Source organism: Gymnoscopelus microlampas (assembly GCF_963454915.1).
Source record: "Gymnoscopelus microlampas genome assembly, chromosome: 2".
Taxonomy (NCBI): domain Eukaryota; kingdom Metazoa; phylum Chordata; class Actinopteri; order Myctophiformes; family Myctophidae; genus Gymnoscopelus; species Gymnoscopelus microlampas.
Genome location: NC_139939.1, coordinates 39,025,597 through 39,043,942, shown reverse-complemented (window position 1 = coordinate 39,043,942; position 18,346 = coordinate 39,025,597). Strand labels below are relative to the sequence as shown.

General features: G+C 42.8%; 1 protein-coding gene across 3 annotated transcripts in view; it reads left to right on the top strand.

The window, feature by feature from the left end:
- Positions 1–465: 465 nt before the first annotated feature.
- Positions 466–18,346, top strand: part of dclk2a (doublecortin-like kinase 2a) — a 70,011-nt gene continuing 52,130 nt past the window's right edge. For all 3 annotated transcript variants that reach the window (XM_084078230.1, XM_084078229.1, XM_084078228.1), the window contains exons 1-2: positions 466–1,696; positions 11,106–11,437. In XM_084078230.1, the coding sequence (XP_083934356.1) occupies positions 1,282–1,696; positions 11,106–11,437 (747 nt within the window). In that variant the 5' untranslated portion in view covers positions 466–1,281. The remainder of the gene's footprint in view (positions 1,697–11,105; positions 11,438–18,346) is intronic.

The window sequence follows — 18,346 nt, the reverse complement described above, 5'->3', positions numbered from 1 at the left end:
TTTGTGTCCATAAAACTTTGAATGGCCCAAAACACACAATTTGTGCTTTGAATATTGTACATCGTAGCCTACACTGTACAGTAGATCAGCATGGTTCCCAAACACTGGGCCGGGACCCATTTGTAGGTCGGGGACACAGTTTCATGGGTCACTCACACGAGTAAATATCCCTTCATTTTATGTTTCCTACATTTTGTTTTTAATTCAAAATAATTTCATAAATACATTAAATAAATAAATAAAAATCCATCAATTAGAAAACAGCTTGTAGATCTGCTATTTTCACTAGTTTGGGTCCTGGGGGGAGACATAACATCTCTTTGGGGTCTCGTGCTAAAAGGTTTGGGAACCAATGCAGTAGATCAATATATATAATAGCATTAGGACCGTGGGGCGAACGGAGCTCTGTCTTCCTTCTGTGCTGATCTGACAGCTCCCTCCAGTCCATACAGTGAACACCAGAGTCAGACCTATAAGCACCCGGCCGATCAGAGGAAGAAAGGATGTGGAAAGAAGAGGCTTGCGTCTTCTGCAGTTCGGACGAAGTTTTGTTACAATTGTGGCGTGAATAGACCTAGATAGTGCATGCATCTTCATCACGGCAATGTCTCTCAAACAAAACTGTCTGCCGTTTACCACATTTTCAATCGGATAATCAGCGACGTCACTTGGAACAGGGCAGGCTGCCGTGTCTTCTCCGTTTATTGACAAGCCATTGGATAATCAGTTCAGTGTTTGATTTCTCTGTCTGGACTGCAACATAATTCGTGTATTTTCGTTGTTTTCCTCACGTCCTCTACTTGGGAAGTGAAGGCTGTAACAAACTGTTGCCAACAGGAGGACACTGTTAGGAATAAGGTTAGGTTTTGGCACCGTTTTACCGAGGTTACGTTTAGGAATATAAGGTTAGGTTTAGGTATATAGTTTACTGAGGTTAAGTTTAGGAATATAAGGTTAGGTTTAGGCAGAGTTTTACTGAGGTTACTTACGTTTAGGAATACCAGGTGGTGACCGTTCCGAGGTCGCCGGATTTTTGCCCCGGGCGATTGTGTTTTGGGGCGAGCGTTTTGGTGTTCGGGGCTACAACTGCTCTGATTGCATCCAGACTGTACGGTATCCGCTGGGATAGACTCGCACGTGTGTCAACGAACTGTATCAACGCATTGTTTGACTGCAGTCACTGGAAATTCGGCTGGACGATACGACACGGTCCTGGCTTAGTGGCTTGACATCATTTGTGGATTACTTTATTTTATTGTTATTAAATAAAGAGGGACAGACATGTCATTAAGCAGAAGTATTGAATTCGAACATTTCGAGGAGCGAGAGAACAAGCCGCACCGGTCGTCCCGGACCGGCAGCGGCTCGGGGTCCCAGTCAGGGTCCAGAGGAGGGGGGAACGGCTTGGTGCCCAGCCCGGCGCACAGTGCGCACTGTAGCTTCTACCGCACGCGCACCCTGCAAGCTCTCACCTCAGAGAAGAAAGCCAAGAAAGTGCGCTTTTACCGAAATGGAGACAAGTACTTTAAGGGTTTGGTGTACGCCGTGTCCGGCGACCGTTTTAGGTCCTTGGACGCCTTGCTCATGGAGCTCACCCGCTCTCTGTCGGATAACGTCAACCTTCCTCAGGGGGTCCGGACCTTATACACGGTGGATGGAGGGAAGAGGATCACCAGTCTGGAGGAGTTGATGGAGGGTAAGGTCATTTACCAGGGGTCATCCACATGTCCATATAACGGACACATGTGTCCGTGGCAAGACTTGTCCTTGTACAAAGTCAAATGTTTTATTTTGTTTTTACATAATATAATGTTATTATTTTGATCATAAGACCCAATTACTGAATGTCAGTCTACTCTCCAGGTTTTCTTCAGAATATGTATGACACTGAAGTATGGCAGTAGGAGTCCACTAGGAGGACAGTGGTTCTAAATTAAAACGTTTTGTTTTCAAGGACCCCCACTCGTGAGTAAGAGTTACAGACTATAATGGTCCATTTGGACTACCTCAAGGAACCCAAAAGGTCCCTCAACCCAATTGAGGACCACAGCACTAGTACTATACATTTAGGGCTAGCTCTGTTTCTGGTAATATTTGTATGTCCATGGCAAAAATTTAATTTTGAAAAAAATGCCCACCACAAGCCGGCATGGCGATAAACCCTGTCATTAACATCTCACTCCCATCCCATGTAACCATCTATCATGAAAGGAGATCAATGCTGTTAAAGTGGATTGATTGCTTTGAACGCTTCATTGGATTTGTCTGGCTGAATTATAGTCTATAACAGGTTTGCCCCGATACAAGCTACTATAATAAATACTGCTACACTAGAAGACAAGTCGTGAAATTTAATCCCCTAAAGTCAATGGTCATAAATATTCAGGTCCTTGACAATACTGTATTCTCAATCAGTTTACCCAGGAGGAGTGTTTTACAAAATGGCCCTTTAAACCCAAGTGAGTTAATGTAAAATGCCACAGAAGCTCGGAACACGTTCAGCAGGAAGTTTTTAATCAGTTAGTCCTCCTTAACAGACGGAAGTATTTTATATTATAATCCAGAGCAATTCAACCTTCAATATCTTGTGCACAGAAACACTAACCAGATGAGCATAATGCATGCTGATGTGTGGTCTGAACTTTGTTGTTGCCTTGTAGGAGGACACAGTTTCACCATCCTCTCAGCTCCCTAGTCCATATAACTCTGCTGCTGCTAGTCCACTCGCTTTCTCTATTCGTCTATTCAATTTCATTGAACACATTGAGGCCTTTTAGATCTGAGGGGGGATTCTTCCTAAGAGCCTTCAGGACTTCTTCTGTAGTGCCTCTGCGTTAACTGTTTTGACATGCTTGACCCAGTGTGGAGCTGCAGCAAGACTCAGCCTAGCAGACTGACTGACTGCAGGAAATTGGGTCTGTGTTCCAGCACAAGTGTGCACTAATGTGTATTGATCCCAATGATTTGTGTGTGTGTGTGTGTGTGTGTGTGTGTGTGTGTGTGTGTGTGTGCGTGTGCGCGCGCGCGCCTGCAAGTGAATTAGAGTGTGTGATGATGAATGAGTATTTTTGTGTGTGTTGTTGCTGCTGAGTTTATTGGTTGTTAAAGCAGACCTTTTAGTGAGATCTCGCCCATGGGACATCAACGATGGAAGTTTTCACTCTCCCTCTGTCCAATGTTTGTGCACTGTGGCTGTTGTAGCACAGACTGACAAGTTTGTTTATACAGGAAATTTGATGGGAGTCCGAATTATTTGAAAGTCTTTATCAAATTCTGGTTTACTGTTAGATGTTAAGTAATGTGATTAGATACTGTCGTGGTGCATGGGGGTCTGTGGGATCTTCCTGATATATTTTCGTTGCTAACAAGACCCCCTCAAACAAATGTCTCTCTATGAATTATAAGCAGAAAATGTGCGAAATAGTGTCTTGCTCTCTCTCTCTCACCCTTTCACTCCCCCCCCTCTCTCGTTGATCAAGCTCTTGGTCTCCTTCCCTACCCCCCTCCCCCCAAAAATACACCACGCACGTGGTGAAAAAGGCTTAGCAACGCTTCTACTACCTCTGTCACCTGACCTGAAGAAATTCAGGGTGAACCCCCACATCGTCAGGTTGTGATACAGCACCACCACTGATATCCTCCTGACGAGCGGCACCTCCACCTGGTGAGGGAAGTGCACCACCCTTGACTGCAAAGCGAGAGTGGGAGAGAGAGAGCTTGATCGGAGGGAGGAAAAAAGGAGGATAAGAAGGAAGAAGGAGAGCCTATTTCACCGATGCAATAACTTGGCCAATGCTTGGCCACGCATTGTCCGCAAGAACCCCATAATTGCCAGACAATCTGATATGTGTATTGCTTGTAGTAGATTAAGATATTGTAGCATTTCAATTTTCTTTTTGAGTGGTGCCGAAGGCAACCACTCCTATGTCTGGCTTTGTCCGTATGTATGTCCGTGTGTCCACCAAGCTAACATTGGTCAAGCATCACGTGACACGTGACAATATGTTGAAAGGGTGTGCTTTGATTGGCTAGCGAGACGCATGATGAAATAGAGCCCTATAAATAGGTGTGTCACTTCGAAACATTGTTTACATGTTTCGAAGTGACATCAGTGCCATCAGCCAAGCTAACATTGGACATGTTAGCTTGGCTGATTGAACATGTTAGCCAAGCTAACATGTTCTAATCCTTAGATGTTCTAATCTAAGAATCAGAACATTTCTAGAAAACTATGGTTAAAGATAGGGTAAGTGATTTCCTTTGGTTAAAATAGCACGGGTCTGCTGGCGGAGACTTGTGCTCCGAGGACCACATTTTCTAGTCTGTTTTCTATGTCTGTCCACAAACATTGATGACAACATCAATACAGGGGTCAATACGGGCTCATCAAAGGCACCACTCACTTCACACAGGGTGTGATTTTTTTCTTTTTTATATAGCAGTGTCAACAGTCAACCATACTGTCTTACTTAAGAAGACACAGTAACAACCCCTGTCTGATACTTTCAGCTCCAGGCGTGCTCTGAGAGTGCCATCTTAAAGATCACTTCATCTTCTTGCTTGGCTCCAGACTGCACTTGCCTGGTCTCTCCTGCAATCCTCTTTCAACAAGACTAAGGCCCTGTTTAGACTGGCAGCCAATTCCTGCCTAAATCAGATCTATGCCATATCCAGATTTTAATCCGATTTTTTTTTAATGAATTCTATACAGAGACGGGCCACATGGAATCCGATTTCTGCAAATCCAACTAGAGCCACATTCAGAGGTGGTTTCAAATCTGATTCAAATCAGATTTCTAAAGATGCGTTTCTGTCTCAATGCAGTAACCTGCTCTAATAACCACCCAAGTCGCTTATATCAAACTGTCCAAAACGTCACTTGCAGCGCGACCGGAGCACCACTGACGTCCTTACAGAGCGTGAGCATTGATTTCGGTATACGAGAGCACAAGGGGTGTAATGAAAACAAAACAATAGCCCAGTATAAGTTTTACAGAAGAAATGCCGAGCAGCATTCAGTGGACAGACGGAGAAATTCAATGTCTCCTAGCACTTTGGGGGGGTGCCTCAGTACAAGCAAAACTTGTAGGAATGTACAGGAACAAGGCAATATATAAAGATATATCTCGCGGCATAGCAGAAAATGGGTTCACAAGGTCCTGTCTGCAGTGTCAGAGTAAAATAAAGAATTTAAAGAACATCCATAAAGAGATAATAGTCATGACGCCTACGTCGTTACCACGGCAACCAAAGCAGATATGTTGACGCAGGGCAGCTTTGGGTTGACGTTGTTTAAATCAGTCTGAACACACAGATCTGTGACAGCTCCGATCTGATCACTGCATTTGCAAGTCGGGCCTAAAGATCGGATCTGAGAAACAAATCGGATTTGACTGCGGTCTAAACGGGGCCTAAGCGTTTTAAAGCCAGAGCAACACCCTGTAAAGGACCTGCTGCTCCATACACCCAACCGAATAAGAGTGGTTTGAACCGACAGATACTGTCAAGCCCCATGCTCTTACTGGTGGGGCTAAGATTAATTTAATTATTAAAATCACACACACTATTAAAGTGTGTGTGTGTGGGGGGAATATTGTATATTCATAAACAATATTATAGGTTTTTAAGGTGTCTGAATATTAGATTATGACATACACATAGACCATCTTGTGGGCAATGTTGTCATTTTGGCCTAAGAGTGATGCTAGAGGAAAGGTCACCAAAGTCATTATCGTCCGTGGAGTACGCAGGTGCATATCAAATAACATGTCAATCAGCAAGTAGGTTTAGAGAGATCTTGTGTGAAAACGGGTGTTGAACCGACTGACTCGGATTTCCATTCTTATAGTCCTGCCGCTAGTGGGACTGACACAGGGTTGTGGAAAGGCAATGCTGCCTGGGATCCACTGGCTTCTTATTGCAGTCATACATACTGGGCACAACTTGAGACTGCTGCTCTATGCTTTAGTCCTTTTCTGTGCCCCATCTCCAGAGGGACTCGGTGGAGAGATTTAGGCCAGGCAGTGGCCTGATGAGAGCTGCATAGCACCACTTGTTTTGGCAAATAGAGCAGTGAGGATGTTTTGGTGCATTGGAACTGCTACAGGCTGCTGCCTGCTTCACTTGGGATGAGTTGGCAGAAACAATGGCTAAAGTAAAGAGCCAATGATTATTGGGCATTATTGTTATATATCATGTTCATTTTTTCCCAAAACTGTACATTTATGTGTTAAAAGACATATTTATGTGGACACACCCAGCATCTCACCGATAATTCCAGGTTGAGACCTCACCAAAGCATTAGACTTGCTACCCATCTGTATGAGGATGGGGACCTCGGGAACAGGTTGTATCGGGGGAAACTTGTTATAGAATTGGTTTAGGTTGGACAACTATGGAGAAATTATTCCGGCCAGAAAATCAGTTCAGAAGTTCAAGTGCGTCGAGGCGCCAATGGCCTAGTCGCATAGCACATAGTACATGTAGGCTCTAATGACAGCGAGTCGCAGGTTCGATTCCTGACAGACAGACAGACAGATTGTGGATTTTCAGTTCTGGACAACCACTGGTCCTCTGTGATACACATGCCAAGTTTGAAGTCAATTGGTCCGACAGCCTTTGAGTTATGCGTGATTCCTGCAAATACACTATTGGCTTTAACTAGCTATTGGCTATTCAAGCTTTTTATGAAATGGACTAGCAAGTTCATTCTCACATTGAGTTGTTGCAACGTTAAAGGGAGTGAAATTCTTATACCTAAGTATAGCCTGCTAAACATTGGACAAAAATACAATAAATAATATAAAAATATAGTAAAATGACAAAAACAAACCATTAAATAAAAAAAAAAACATACAGTAGGATATTATAGCTTTTACTAAAGCCTGCTTACTGTCTGAAATACATTCCTTAAGTGTAGAGTATGTACAGTACAGTAAATAAGATGTATGCATGCCAAGCACACATAATCACAATAACATTCCAAGGGTCTTCTTTTCAAATTAACATACTGTAACATGCATAATACATTTTAAGTTAAGCTGTACAAGCACACTAGTCATGTCTTTGTTTACACAGCCATCTCTTGCCAAGAGAGTGAACATTTCTGCACAGCTCAACGGTCTTTGAGAGAGCGAGACACACACACACACACACACACACACACACACACACACACACACACACACACACACACACACACACACACACACACACACACACACAGCCAGCCAAATTAGTTAATATAGATCAGTTTAACCACTAAAAATCAATATACATCGGCTTTTTGAAAATGGCCAATAAGCAGACTTGGCAACACTGCCATTCACAAGAGGGGGGAAAGCTACCCTTTCTACCCCTTCCCGAACAAGAAGGAAGTTTGGACTGCATTGTCTTACCAACGTTTTTGTCGGTTTGGAAAGCCTGACCTTCCCGACGAAAACTTGATGTCGGGAACAGCATCCGGCCATGAGACTGCTGGAGCGTTTTGTGTTGTGCTGAAACCCTATCGAGCACACATGATTCACATGTGAGGCTCTATGGCTGAATGGGATTACAAAGTTGGCCAGTTAAACTTGGAACTACTGCGCTTGTAAAACTGAAGACGGAAAGAGAGTCAGGAGATACGGTTCTGGGGTTCAGACACAGCTTCAGTTTATTCAGTTGAAAACCCCAGCTGTCCCGAGTTTTAACTGTTATTTGGATATTGGGTGGGACTGAATTGATTTGGTATCATCTGATCCTTTTTAGTTATTCACTAATGTAATTGAAAATTTTGAGCCTAAAATCAACACAATCGTTACTATAAGAATAACCTGTTTATCTGAAAATGTAAATAGCTGTGTGTGTGTGTGTGTGTGTGTGTGTGTGTGTGTGTGTGTGTGTGTGTGTGTGTGTGTGTGTGTGTGTGTGTGTGTGTGTGTGTGTGTGTGTGTGTGTGTGTGTGTGTGTGTGTGTGTGTGTGTGTGTGTGTGTCACCAATGACTGGTCAAGTTAATGTTCCAGTGCTGTGAGCAGCTGTGGTCTTTCTAAATGACGTTGTTAAAGGTGTTCTCATCTATGTTGCAGATGAGGACAGTTGAGGGTAGTCAGGGCCCGGGGTCCCCTAGCATCACAGGGGTAAGGGGTGGAGCTGGGGGGAAGTTGCACCTGAGACCCCTAAGTCCCCCAGGGAGTAGACTTGTCACCCGTGGCCCATGTGAGCAGACCCTCACTTATGTCATATTGTTGTCATTGTCCCTGAATTTATGACATTCCCAGTTCCCATTTTGTCACAGTTTCTCTGCCATAAGGTCCCCCCAGCTGTGTCCTAGCCTGTTAATTAGCCTTTGGTTAATTGCAATAGCTTAAAAAAGCCAGGTATCATGGGACACGTCTCATAAGGGTGTCTGTCTTCTGCCTGTCTCTCAGTTCATTTTGGCTTGACACACATCCGATGAGGAAAGATTGATTATGTCATGTAACCATTGGTAAAGTTAACTTTTGGAAAGATATTGCTTTTGATTTGTTTGCACACAAATGGAGTTTGACTTTGAGAGTGTGTGTGTGTGTGTGTGTGTGTGTGTGTGTGTGTGTGTGTGTGTGTGTGTGTGTGTGTGTGTGTGTGTGTGTGTGTGTGTGTGTGTGTGTGTGTGTGTGTGTGTGTGTGTGTGTGTGTGTGTGTGTGTGTGTGTGTGTGTGTGTGTGTGTGTGTGTGTGTGTGTATATGTATGTGTATATATACTGCACACACAAGTATATTCATCTGAACAGTGGTGTTCAGGCAAGGAAACTTATTTCTGCTACGCTAATTTCCTTAGCGCCGCCTGCTACACTAATTTCTCTGTTGGTTAGATCATTTTCACATATTCTTTCTATCACATGGTTTGTGCTATCATTACAGCCAAGACCTTTTGGTGAGGAACATGGTGACCTTTATGTTGTAGCCTCACTAGCCTGCGTGTGCATTGCTTTATGTCACTTCACTGGAAGACATTCAGTGTTTGCTTGAACAGAAAGAAGGTATTGTATGGATGCCATTAAGAAGGATCTGATTCTGAGGGAGATCAGTTGCTCTTGGACTCTGGAAGACTGCTTTGATAATGTGTGATGTAGTTAGAAGTGAAAGAGAAGCCTCTCTCTGTCCCTGTGTCCCTTTCCCATTCTTTCTCAGAAATGAAGAAAATGCTAAAACAAAAAAAGCATATTTGTCAAGACCTCGCTTGCCGCCCACTTGTTGTGGCAATTCCCTTGTAGTTGTCACATGAAGGGAAGCACTTGCTGGCTAACTACTACAATGGAATGCTGGGTAGGGAAAAATAAGCAAAATAGTTTTGCTTTGGACAGAGGCCAACACAGCAGCTTGAGTTAAGAGAAAGGAATGGTTATACAGGCCTTGCTTCTCGTTGTGCCTTCTGGCTTCACTGACACATTTTAACTCAGTTATCCAGTGTACATTTAACCTCGGTCCCAGCCTCACTCATCTGCGAAAAGAAGAGCCTGGTCACGACCTAAAGCAGCGAGTGTCTAGGAAGTCCTGAGTGGACAGGATTTCCGTTTCCCTCGGAAACTATATTTTTTGACCAATCACAACACTTGTTTCATTCACGGAGAATGTTAACAGATTTGTAAAGCATCAACGTCATTTCCTGGGCGGTACTTCCGCCAAATTCAACCATTTCCGGTTGTCAACTTCCTAGACAACCAACATCCCAGGTCTTGCCCAGGGTGGTGTACATTGGGTTTCTGTCATATAAGTGCATTGTTTAGCCATACTAGCAGTGGGGAGCATCTTTCCGCCGGTAATCAAATTATTGATTAAGGTCAGTTGACCTTTTTAACAAAAAAAAAAATCATGAATTCAAGGTGTAATTGATAGAAAATAAGTATTTCTTTGGGTGAATTACTCCTTTAATCCATTGCGACTTACAGTAAGCAAGGACAACACAAAATAATACATCAAATGCATAGAAATAGTAATCTAATAATAAACTAATACATAAGTAAACCAAGAATCGACTAATAGTCTAATACATAAGTAAACCAAGAACCTATCATCAGCCTGTACATTGAAACTATACACACTATAGGATGCCAGGTCAACAATGACCTGGCATCTGTCTACATAACATGCTATCTAAGTTACATTTTAGCCTTTGCATACTGTAAGCCTGCAAGGTCATCAAGGCTAGGGCAAGTGGTACATACGGCAAGTGCTACGGGCTGAGGTAGCATGCTCCATATAGGACGACCCTATTGATTTTCGTGACCCCATGGCCTTTCCCCTAGTGCCACCCTTATTTAGGCTAAACTTTGCACTTGCATATTGGTGTTGGCTGCTAACAACGGCAATATAGTTTTTGTTTGTTTCAAAATGTAGAATTATGTACATTCTTGATAAAGATGTTAATTATCCAGTGTAATAAAAAAAAACAATATTTTGAAAGCGTAAAAAACAAAATCTCAAAGCACTATTAAATAGTAAAGTGCTTGAATGTAAAATAGGGGAAACGATAAACATGCCTCTCTAGAATGAAAGTCACATGCACAGACAGTGGATGCGCAACACCGATGCACACGTAACGTAACATCGCCAGCTGTAGGGGAGTAGAAGTCATTAACTGAGTCATTAACGTCATGCTGTTCAACTTGGAAAGACTTCCTGGAAGGATGCACTCATGTTTCCTTGCCGAGTCCTTGCGACTTGGAGAAGGAATAAGAGACCTGGCATGACAGGCAAAATGGCGGGCTGAGTTGAACTTCCAGTTCGAGTGAGGATAGAGGAGCAAGGAAATATCAGGCAACTTGGGATCCAGCTAATTACTTTTCTCTACCTAAATGTTCAGTTGGGCGTAAGGAGAAGCACAGCCTCTAGGGGCTGTTAGTGGGCTCTGTCTTGTTTTTATAGATTTTTTTTGGTGTGTAACGTACTCTCAACTGACCTTCATCAGGTATCAGGTAGGGAAGAAATTGACCTTTTCTTTTGTATCTACATTGGCTGTTCCTCTTTACACACCTAAGTAGATGTGCAAAAGGAGTACTTTGGTTGGTGTGTATTACTTTTAATTTCAGAGTTGATAACTGTGACTTGCGAGCGCTTCATGTGGTGACCGTTGTTTCTCCTCCAGGTGAGAGCTATGTGTGTGCCTCCAATGAGACTTTCCGTCGAGTGGACTACACCAAGAATGTCAACCCCAACTGGACTGTGGGCTGCAAGACAGGCGCGTCACGCTCCCTGTCGTCCCTCAGCACGTTGAGGAGCGAGCTGCTGCAGCGCGACTTCATTAAACCCAAGTTGGTGACAGTCATCCGCAGTGGCGTGAAGCCTCGCAAGGCGGTGCGCATCCTCCTCAACAAGAAGACGGCCCACTCCTTCGATCAGGTGCTCACTGACATCACCGACGCCATCAAGCTGGATTCTGGGGCCGTGAAGAGGCTGTACACCCTGGAGGGTAAACAGGTATGGCTTGTTTGGGAAAAATGTAAGATCTGAAGGGATTTCTTTAAGCAGCATTTTATCTTCTGCATATTGCGTTATGAATTGTGATGCATGGATGTTACTTTTAATATCATTTCTATTTCAGTGGTTGAAAAATAAAATTTTGTGTGAGCTGAAAGAATTACACTTGGGGTTTGCACTGAGATTCTGCACAGCAGCAGAATATTCTGCTTAAAGCTATGAGGCTGTTTACGCCACTGTTCCCTCCAAAATAAAAGGCATCTCTTGCTATTTGGAGCCTAAATGCCATTTGATGTAATTAATTTGCATTTTCAAAGACAAACTAGGTTTGCATAAGACCAGCGATGATTCACCGGCTATTTGAATATGCCAAGTTATTTACAGTAAATTAAACACACTGATCGCACTGGTTCATCTCCAACACTGCATTAGGAATATGACACACATATACCAGATGAGACCGCTAGGCTAAGACTTTCCAGCCAAATTCCTGATCTCTAAGAAGCTCTATCATCAATACAGGGTTCAGCTGTGCCAGCGCTTTAGGTAATTACTCTCTACTTAATCATCTAAACATAATTATATGCCACAATTATTTCAACCAGACATTAATGAATACTTTGTATTAAGTCCCTTTGACCATATCCATGACGTGAGATCCATCCGTATCTGACCCAGCCCTATTCAGTCATGCATGCCTGTCTCTCAGAGCTTCAGTTCTATTCATCTGGGACACATAATGTTGTAATTTAATGCTCACATTTGGATTTCTCATCTATGGCTCCCCTGGTGTTATGAGATGAGGTGATTTTGAGCACATGGTCCCCTTCCTCTTGCAGTTCTATAGACTGATGTTAATGTTGGCTGGCTCATCTGGCAGCCAGGCCTGCATTCATATATCACAGGTTTAAGATGGCCTTGTGAGCAGCAGTGCTTCTTCTCAGTTGGCTATTAGGGCAGGAATAATAGTTCACACAGCAAGGAAGAGGATTCTACCTCTGTGTTTAAATTATGGATTGCTTTTTGTGTGATATGTGATATTTTACACATTTTGTTTGTTAAGTGGGAAGGAGTTTTGATGAATTTTCTCTATGAATAAAGTGGACTTTTAGGATTTATTTTCTTGAATACATTTTGATTGGAACCATTCCTACTTTTGTCAAAGAGGGTACATTAACTGTGGTCATTAAAAAGGTGGCATTAAGAATCTAGGCACTAGAAAAAAGGGCATTAGGTTGTCTATGCCTGAAAAACACAGGCTTCTGCGTACCCACTGTATGCATCTTCCTTGACATAGTAAGCCCCCCGGGTACAGACGGTGGCCATAAACGCCTACTTTCAGGACACAGGCACACAGAAAGGGTAAGAGTGGAAAGAGATGAAACTATAACAAGGGGAGGTGAGAAGAATGAACAACCCCCTCACACCCCTTGTCCCTCAAATCCCATAGAGATGACTGTGCAGTGCAAACCACAGCTATAACCAGCACAGGCCAGAGAAATGACTCATGAGAATAATGACCCTATCTCCTCTAGGGCTGACACAGCGGCAGCCATTGTGTTATCAGACCAGCGGAGAAATTGTTCTCGTCTCTTGTGGTGCTTTGATAAAGATTGTAGCTGATTAACCACTTTCAGCCTGGTGTCCCTATTTTGTGCATGTCGTTATAGTTGAAAAGAAAAATGTTTTGAATAGAGCTTTTGGTCACACACTGTGGCATCATTGAAAATGCACTTTTCTCTCTGTGTTGGCCTCCCAACCACATGGAAATGTTATTTTCCTTTTGAAAATGGCCATCACCTTTTCAGTTGCGTTTCCCTTACGAAGGGGTCAATTTGATGACCTTTGTATATAATGGCTTTATGTATAATACCATGTGTTTGTTAGTCTACACCTTGTACTTTGAGACAGAAATGTGTTTTTTTTGCTTTTGGCAGTAGACAACTCAGCTGGAGGGGGCAAATTGTGACTGCAGCACTGCACCAAAATGTCTGACAGCACAAGGATAGAAAACAAGTGTTTTACAATATCTATGTATCGATTGAGGCGTGCAAAAAAAAGTCTGCCGAATGCATTCCCCAGATGACAAGTGATGTGAGATGTTGACAGCCAGTAGAGTCACATCAGATGAGTGTGTTTGAAAAATGACAAAGTTGTACAAAAGTGAAATATATGAGTGTAAAATTACACGGCTCACAGCTGTGCATCGTAATAGATCTCATGAGACCCAGCAACATCACTTCCATTACCAATTCAGCCCCACACCCATGGCAAAGAGACCTTTGTGCACCCCCCCCCCCATCTCCCTTGAAGGTATTTTTCAAGGAATTCTAGCTTTGATGATACAATGGAGAGAGGGAGAATGAATTATAGATGCTTAGTAGATGTGTAAAATCCTTAACATTTGGTCATCTGTTTACTTACACCATAGAGGGGAAGGATGCAATTTGAAAATATGAGCTGGTAACAAATGAATAAAAATAAAATCTTGTAGACATTTTTGTTGGCTAGCTACGCATTTGTTTCCCAGGGCAACAGATATAATGTTCACTGCAGTGCAAGATGTGTGAAAGTCACAAGTATCCAAAAATACAAATATTCAAGTAAAGTACAGATACTCAAAACATTTACCTAAGTAAAGTACTCAAGTAAATGTACTTAGTTGCTCTCCACCACTGCATACAGGAAATATTTTACCATGTCATTAACATAGAAAGCCCTTGGAGGCCCACCTGGGGACCACCACGCTGTGGTCCAGTTGTACCCTCTGCACACCCTAGAGATGAACACTGCATTTACTCTGCAGGCAGCTCTGTGTCATTGTTTACAGCCTGAAACGTCAATATATTGGATTCGAACTGAAGCCGTTGTATAGTAACTCAGTAACTTGCAGTGCCACCAATATTAAATTGTAACCAATTTAATATATCATGATGCTGTAAGCGAGGTGATTTGGATAAAAAAAAGAAAAAAAAATCGAATTTGAGGTTTTACTATTGAAAACATAGTCATAGTATAAAGAACACACAACCACGTGCATAAAACCATAGCACTACATTTTGCGCAATCTGAGCAAAGGAAGGCTTTTGCCTGTATCAGGTAAAATAGAAAGTACTCAAGTACTCAATACTGTGTAGTGTATCAATATGTTCTTAACCCGTTTCTTTTGAAACACAGTAGCCACAAAGGGAGTTGGAAAGTCTTATTTTATGATGAAATGAGATGGGGGGGGGGGGGGGGGGAGAAAAGAGGAAGCTTGAGGAAGCATCAGGCAGATGGAGAGAGTGAGGGGGAATGCACTGCAATGTTTTCAGGGTTCATTTGAACCAAGCAACTAAAGAGGAAGGCTGAGAGACAATCAACGAGGGAAGTTCCCTTCCCTTCCCTTCCCCTCCCTTCCCTTCCTCCAGTGAGGGTTTCCTTTCCCCCAAGCAAACACTGTATACAGCTGGAAGTCGGGTGACTGTATTCTGTATAGGAATGTGGCCAAATCGTCAAAACGGGATTTGATGACATCTTGGTGGGGGATGGGGGTATACAGTTTCTCCAGTGGTGAATCCAAAATGAGGGCTTCAGGGCTTGTCTGGAAGAAGTGTCTACCCTCATAACTTCACAGGGAACCACCCCAGCCCCCACAAATTCTCTGAGCTTCCTCCACCCCCTATAACCCCCTTTGTGGCTCCACTCTCTTTTTATCTTCCTGCAAGTTACCCTCCAGCTTACATGCATATTCTAATACAAAATGATCATGGTTATCGCCTGATAGCTAGATGGCACAAAGACATTTTTCTCATGTGTGATACTGTATGCTCTGTGGTGTTTTTGTACAGTAGGTAGGTACATTATGTTGGGTGATTACATCAATTATTGTTCAGGGTGAAAACCTTATAAAGAGATGATAGGCTGTGTGGTCAGGAATGATTGTCAATATGGCCTTTCCTGTAAGTCAGCCTCATTCAACTGGGCTGGGCGATATGTACTTAGATAAGCTATCAATATCATGCTATTGTCTGGCCTTTAGGTTATCGGAATGTCATGATAGCTTAAATGTTGCCTATTCCTCGGCTGTGTTGTGCTGAGAGAAATTTATAACCAATGCTTTTACCTGTTTGGTCATCATATCCTAATATAATCGATACATTTTCTTGTGTATGTTCTGAAAGTACCAATAGTCTTCCCCAAAACATTATCAAGGTATTCTGGCAAAAATATCATGATATTTGACTTCGCCGAGCCTGAAGCTGCAATATAATCCTAAATGCAGCATTATGGGTAATTCATCTGAGAGAAATCCCAAATCTACTCAGGGATCCCCAGGGTCTTTTTAGTGTTAGGGTGTTTTTCACAGTTTCACACTAGGAGTACACAATTTCAAGTACACAATACCGACCATTAACAGTGTGTAAGAACATCTTTGTGTAAAACATTTTTTTCCACCGCCTGCTGTAGTTGAATAGCTCTAGGCCATTAAAAATTGATGCCAGCCAATTTGACAGCCAACTTCACACTGGTGTCACTGACCATGCCGCTTAGTTTGCAGTGTAAATAATTCTTTGGCTGCTGAATAGTACAGGATCAAGTCTGTCTCTTCGAAGCCATGCTTTATGTTTGAATAATAATAATAATTTAGACCTATTTAATCCTGTGGGTGAAATTCGGTTTTCAGCTTCACCAGCTGTGTTGCCCAAGTGGTTAGACTGGAGTGCCGGGGGGTGCTGTTTAGGGGTTAAATGTCTAGCTCAGGGACACCTCGAGTCGACACATTGCCGGGGCCAGGAATCGAACTAGGGACCTTCTGTTTCCCAGACGGCCTCTCTACACATTCAGTTAGAGAAAACTGAAATCCCAATATAAAATTGCACAATATACCATTTTTTTGTCTGTTGTTCATGGCACACTTTTAGGGTCCTGACCTTCTGGTTGGAGAAAACAATGTTATGCTAGCCACAAACCTCCCATTCTCTTCCAAAAGATACTTGAGATTCTCCCTGTCAAATGTTAAAGCTGCATCCGTGTTATAGACCGCCCTACAGGGTTCTATTATGAAATGCTTGGCTGCCTCAACCATCATGGCTTTTAGAGAAAATCAATAGTTCCTGTTTAAAAGGCAGATCAATCCTGGAGGTTAATGTTGAAGTATGCATGAGGGCAGGGCACACATCAACGACACGTCCTTGTGGAGACAATGGAGATAATTGCAGGAAAAATCCTTGTTAAAAATTACTGTCCAATACGCATGGAGCAAAATGAGGCATCTGCTGTCTTGATAGTGCATTGTATTGATTTCAAGGTATCATAAGAGATATTATTATTGATTTCCAGGTATCATAAGAGGTTGATTTTCTCAAAGTGAAAACGGAAGTTGTTCTTCATTATGGGAAATGATACAGAGAAAGTGCTCGCCCCAGGAAAACTCATGATTCGCTGTATTCCCTTTTGTATCAGTTGTTAGTGATCAACTGAGGAAACTATTTCAATGCTCACCACCTGCCAGTGCTACAGAAACAGACACAGACTCTCCCTGGTCAGGGGACATGTGGCTGATCATACCATAGAGATGAGTGTGTTCAATATAGCCTCACATAACTCTCTTTGGCTTCAACACTCTCCCAATTAGATTAGTGTCTAAATGAGAGGTTTAAGCCATTATGCCTGTAACCCAACATTTGGAGGCCAGAGGTGACCGGATGTCCATCCTGTTTATGATGATTAATGGAAGCTTAGGAATTGGAAATTTGATTGAATATGGGACTCATTAGATAAACATTGTACCTGTCTTCACCAATGGTAACTGTATTTTGTTCTTCTTTCACTAAGCTTTGAAAAAATATTTTGTTCTAATAACCACCTGAATTATTTAATTCCATACTGTATATAGTACATCCAATATGCATCAGTGATAGCATGTGACACCTACTTTGTCAATCGCTGAATAGTGGATTTACAATTTGTTTATCACAGAATTGCTTCTTCAACAGAAACATTTTCAACATGGTCTAATACAATACATTATTTCACCTATCCTTCTTCCACCTGACTTCATCAGTCTGGTGGAAGAGCAAATGAGGTAACTCTTACAGTCCAGACCTGTCTCGCTAATCTGACAGCACGCGCTGGGTGCTGCCATCCCTGTAGCACTGTCCTCCCCCGATAAGCTGCTTTTACACCAATGGTGCTGCACTCGTGCCAACAGGCCTTGTCATCCCTTGTGGTATGATATGCAATTGGCGGCGTGTTTGTTAGTGGTGAAAAGTGGAGAGAACGCACACAGACGACCCAAAGCAAAACAGCAGGTGCTCGGACAAAGCTAAAGAGGGGAGACATCCCGTCTCCCCTCTTTATCGCTTCAGCAGATATGTCTGATGAAGAAAAGCATGGGGGCTTGAAATGCTACAAATCAATTGGGTAAATTGTATTCAACTACAGTAATACTTATGACATGCGATGTGGACTAGCCAACACCAACTCGGGACTCCTGAATCGCTACCTTCCACTTATGACATATGGGAGCAGTTTCAGTTTGCAGTGTTGTGAGTGGTTGGTAACATTGTCGTCATCACCACATCTGTGCTGTGGTGAGGTTCATTGGTGTGAAACGGAGAAGACAAATGAATATGAAACATAAAGCCTGATTTATACATCACTGTATGGTGATGTCACCCGCTGAAAAGGTGGTGTGAGCTTGTAGATCAACTCTTTTCATTATGTGCTTTGTGTCCTCCTCTCGGCTGTAGAGCCATGGCCTTGATAGCGAGACAGACAGAGGGGTTGGGTCTAGTAGGTGATAGCTGTGTGCCTAACGGGTGTGGTACAGTATACTAGCATGTGAGCTAGGTTAGCTTCCCTACTGTATACGTATATAGCCTAGGAGTCCTTCAAATGATCTGCAATCTAATGCTTAGCACCACA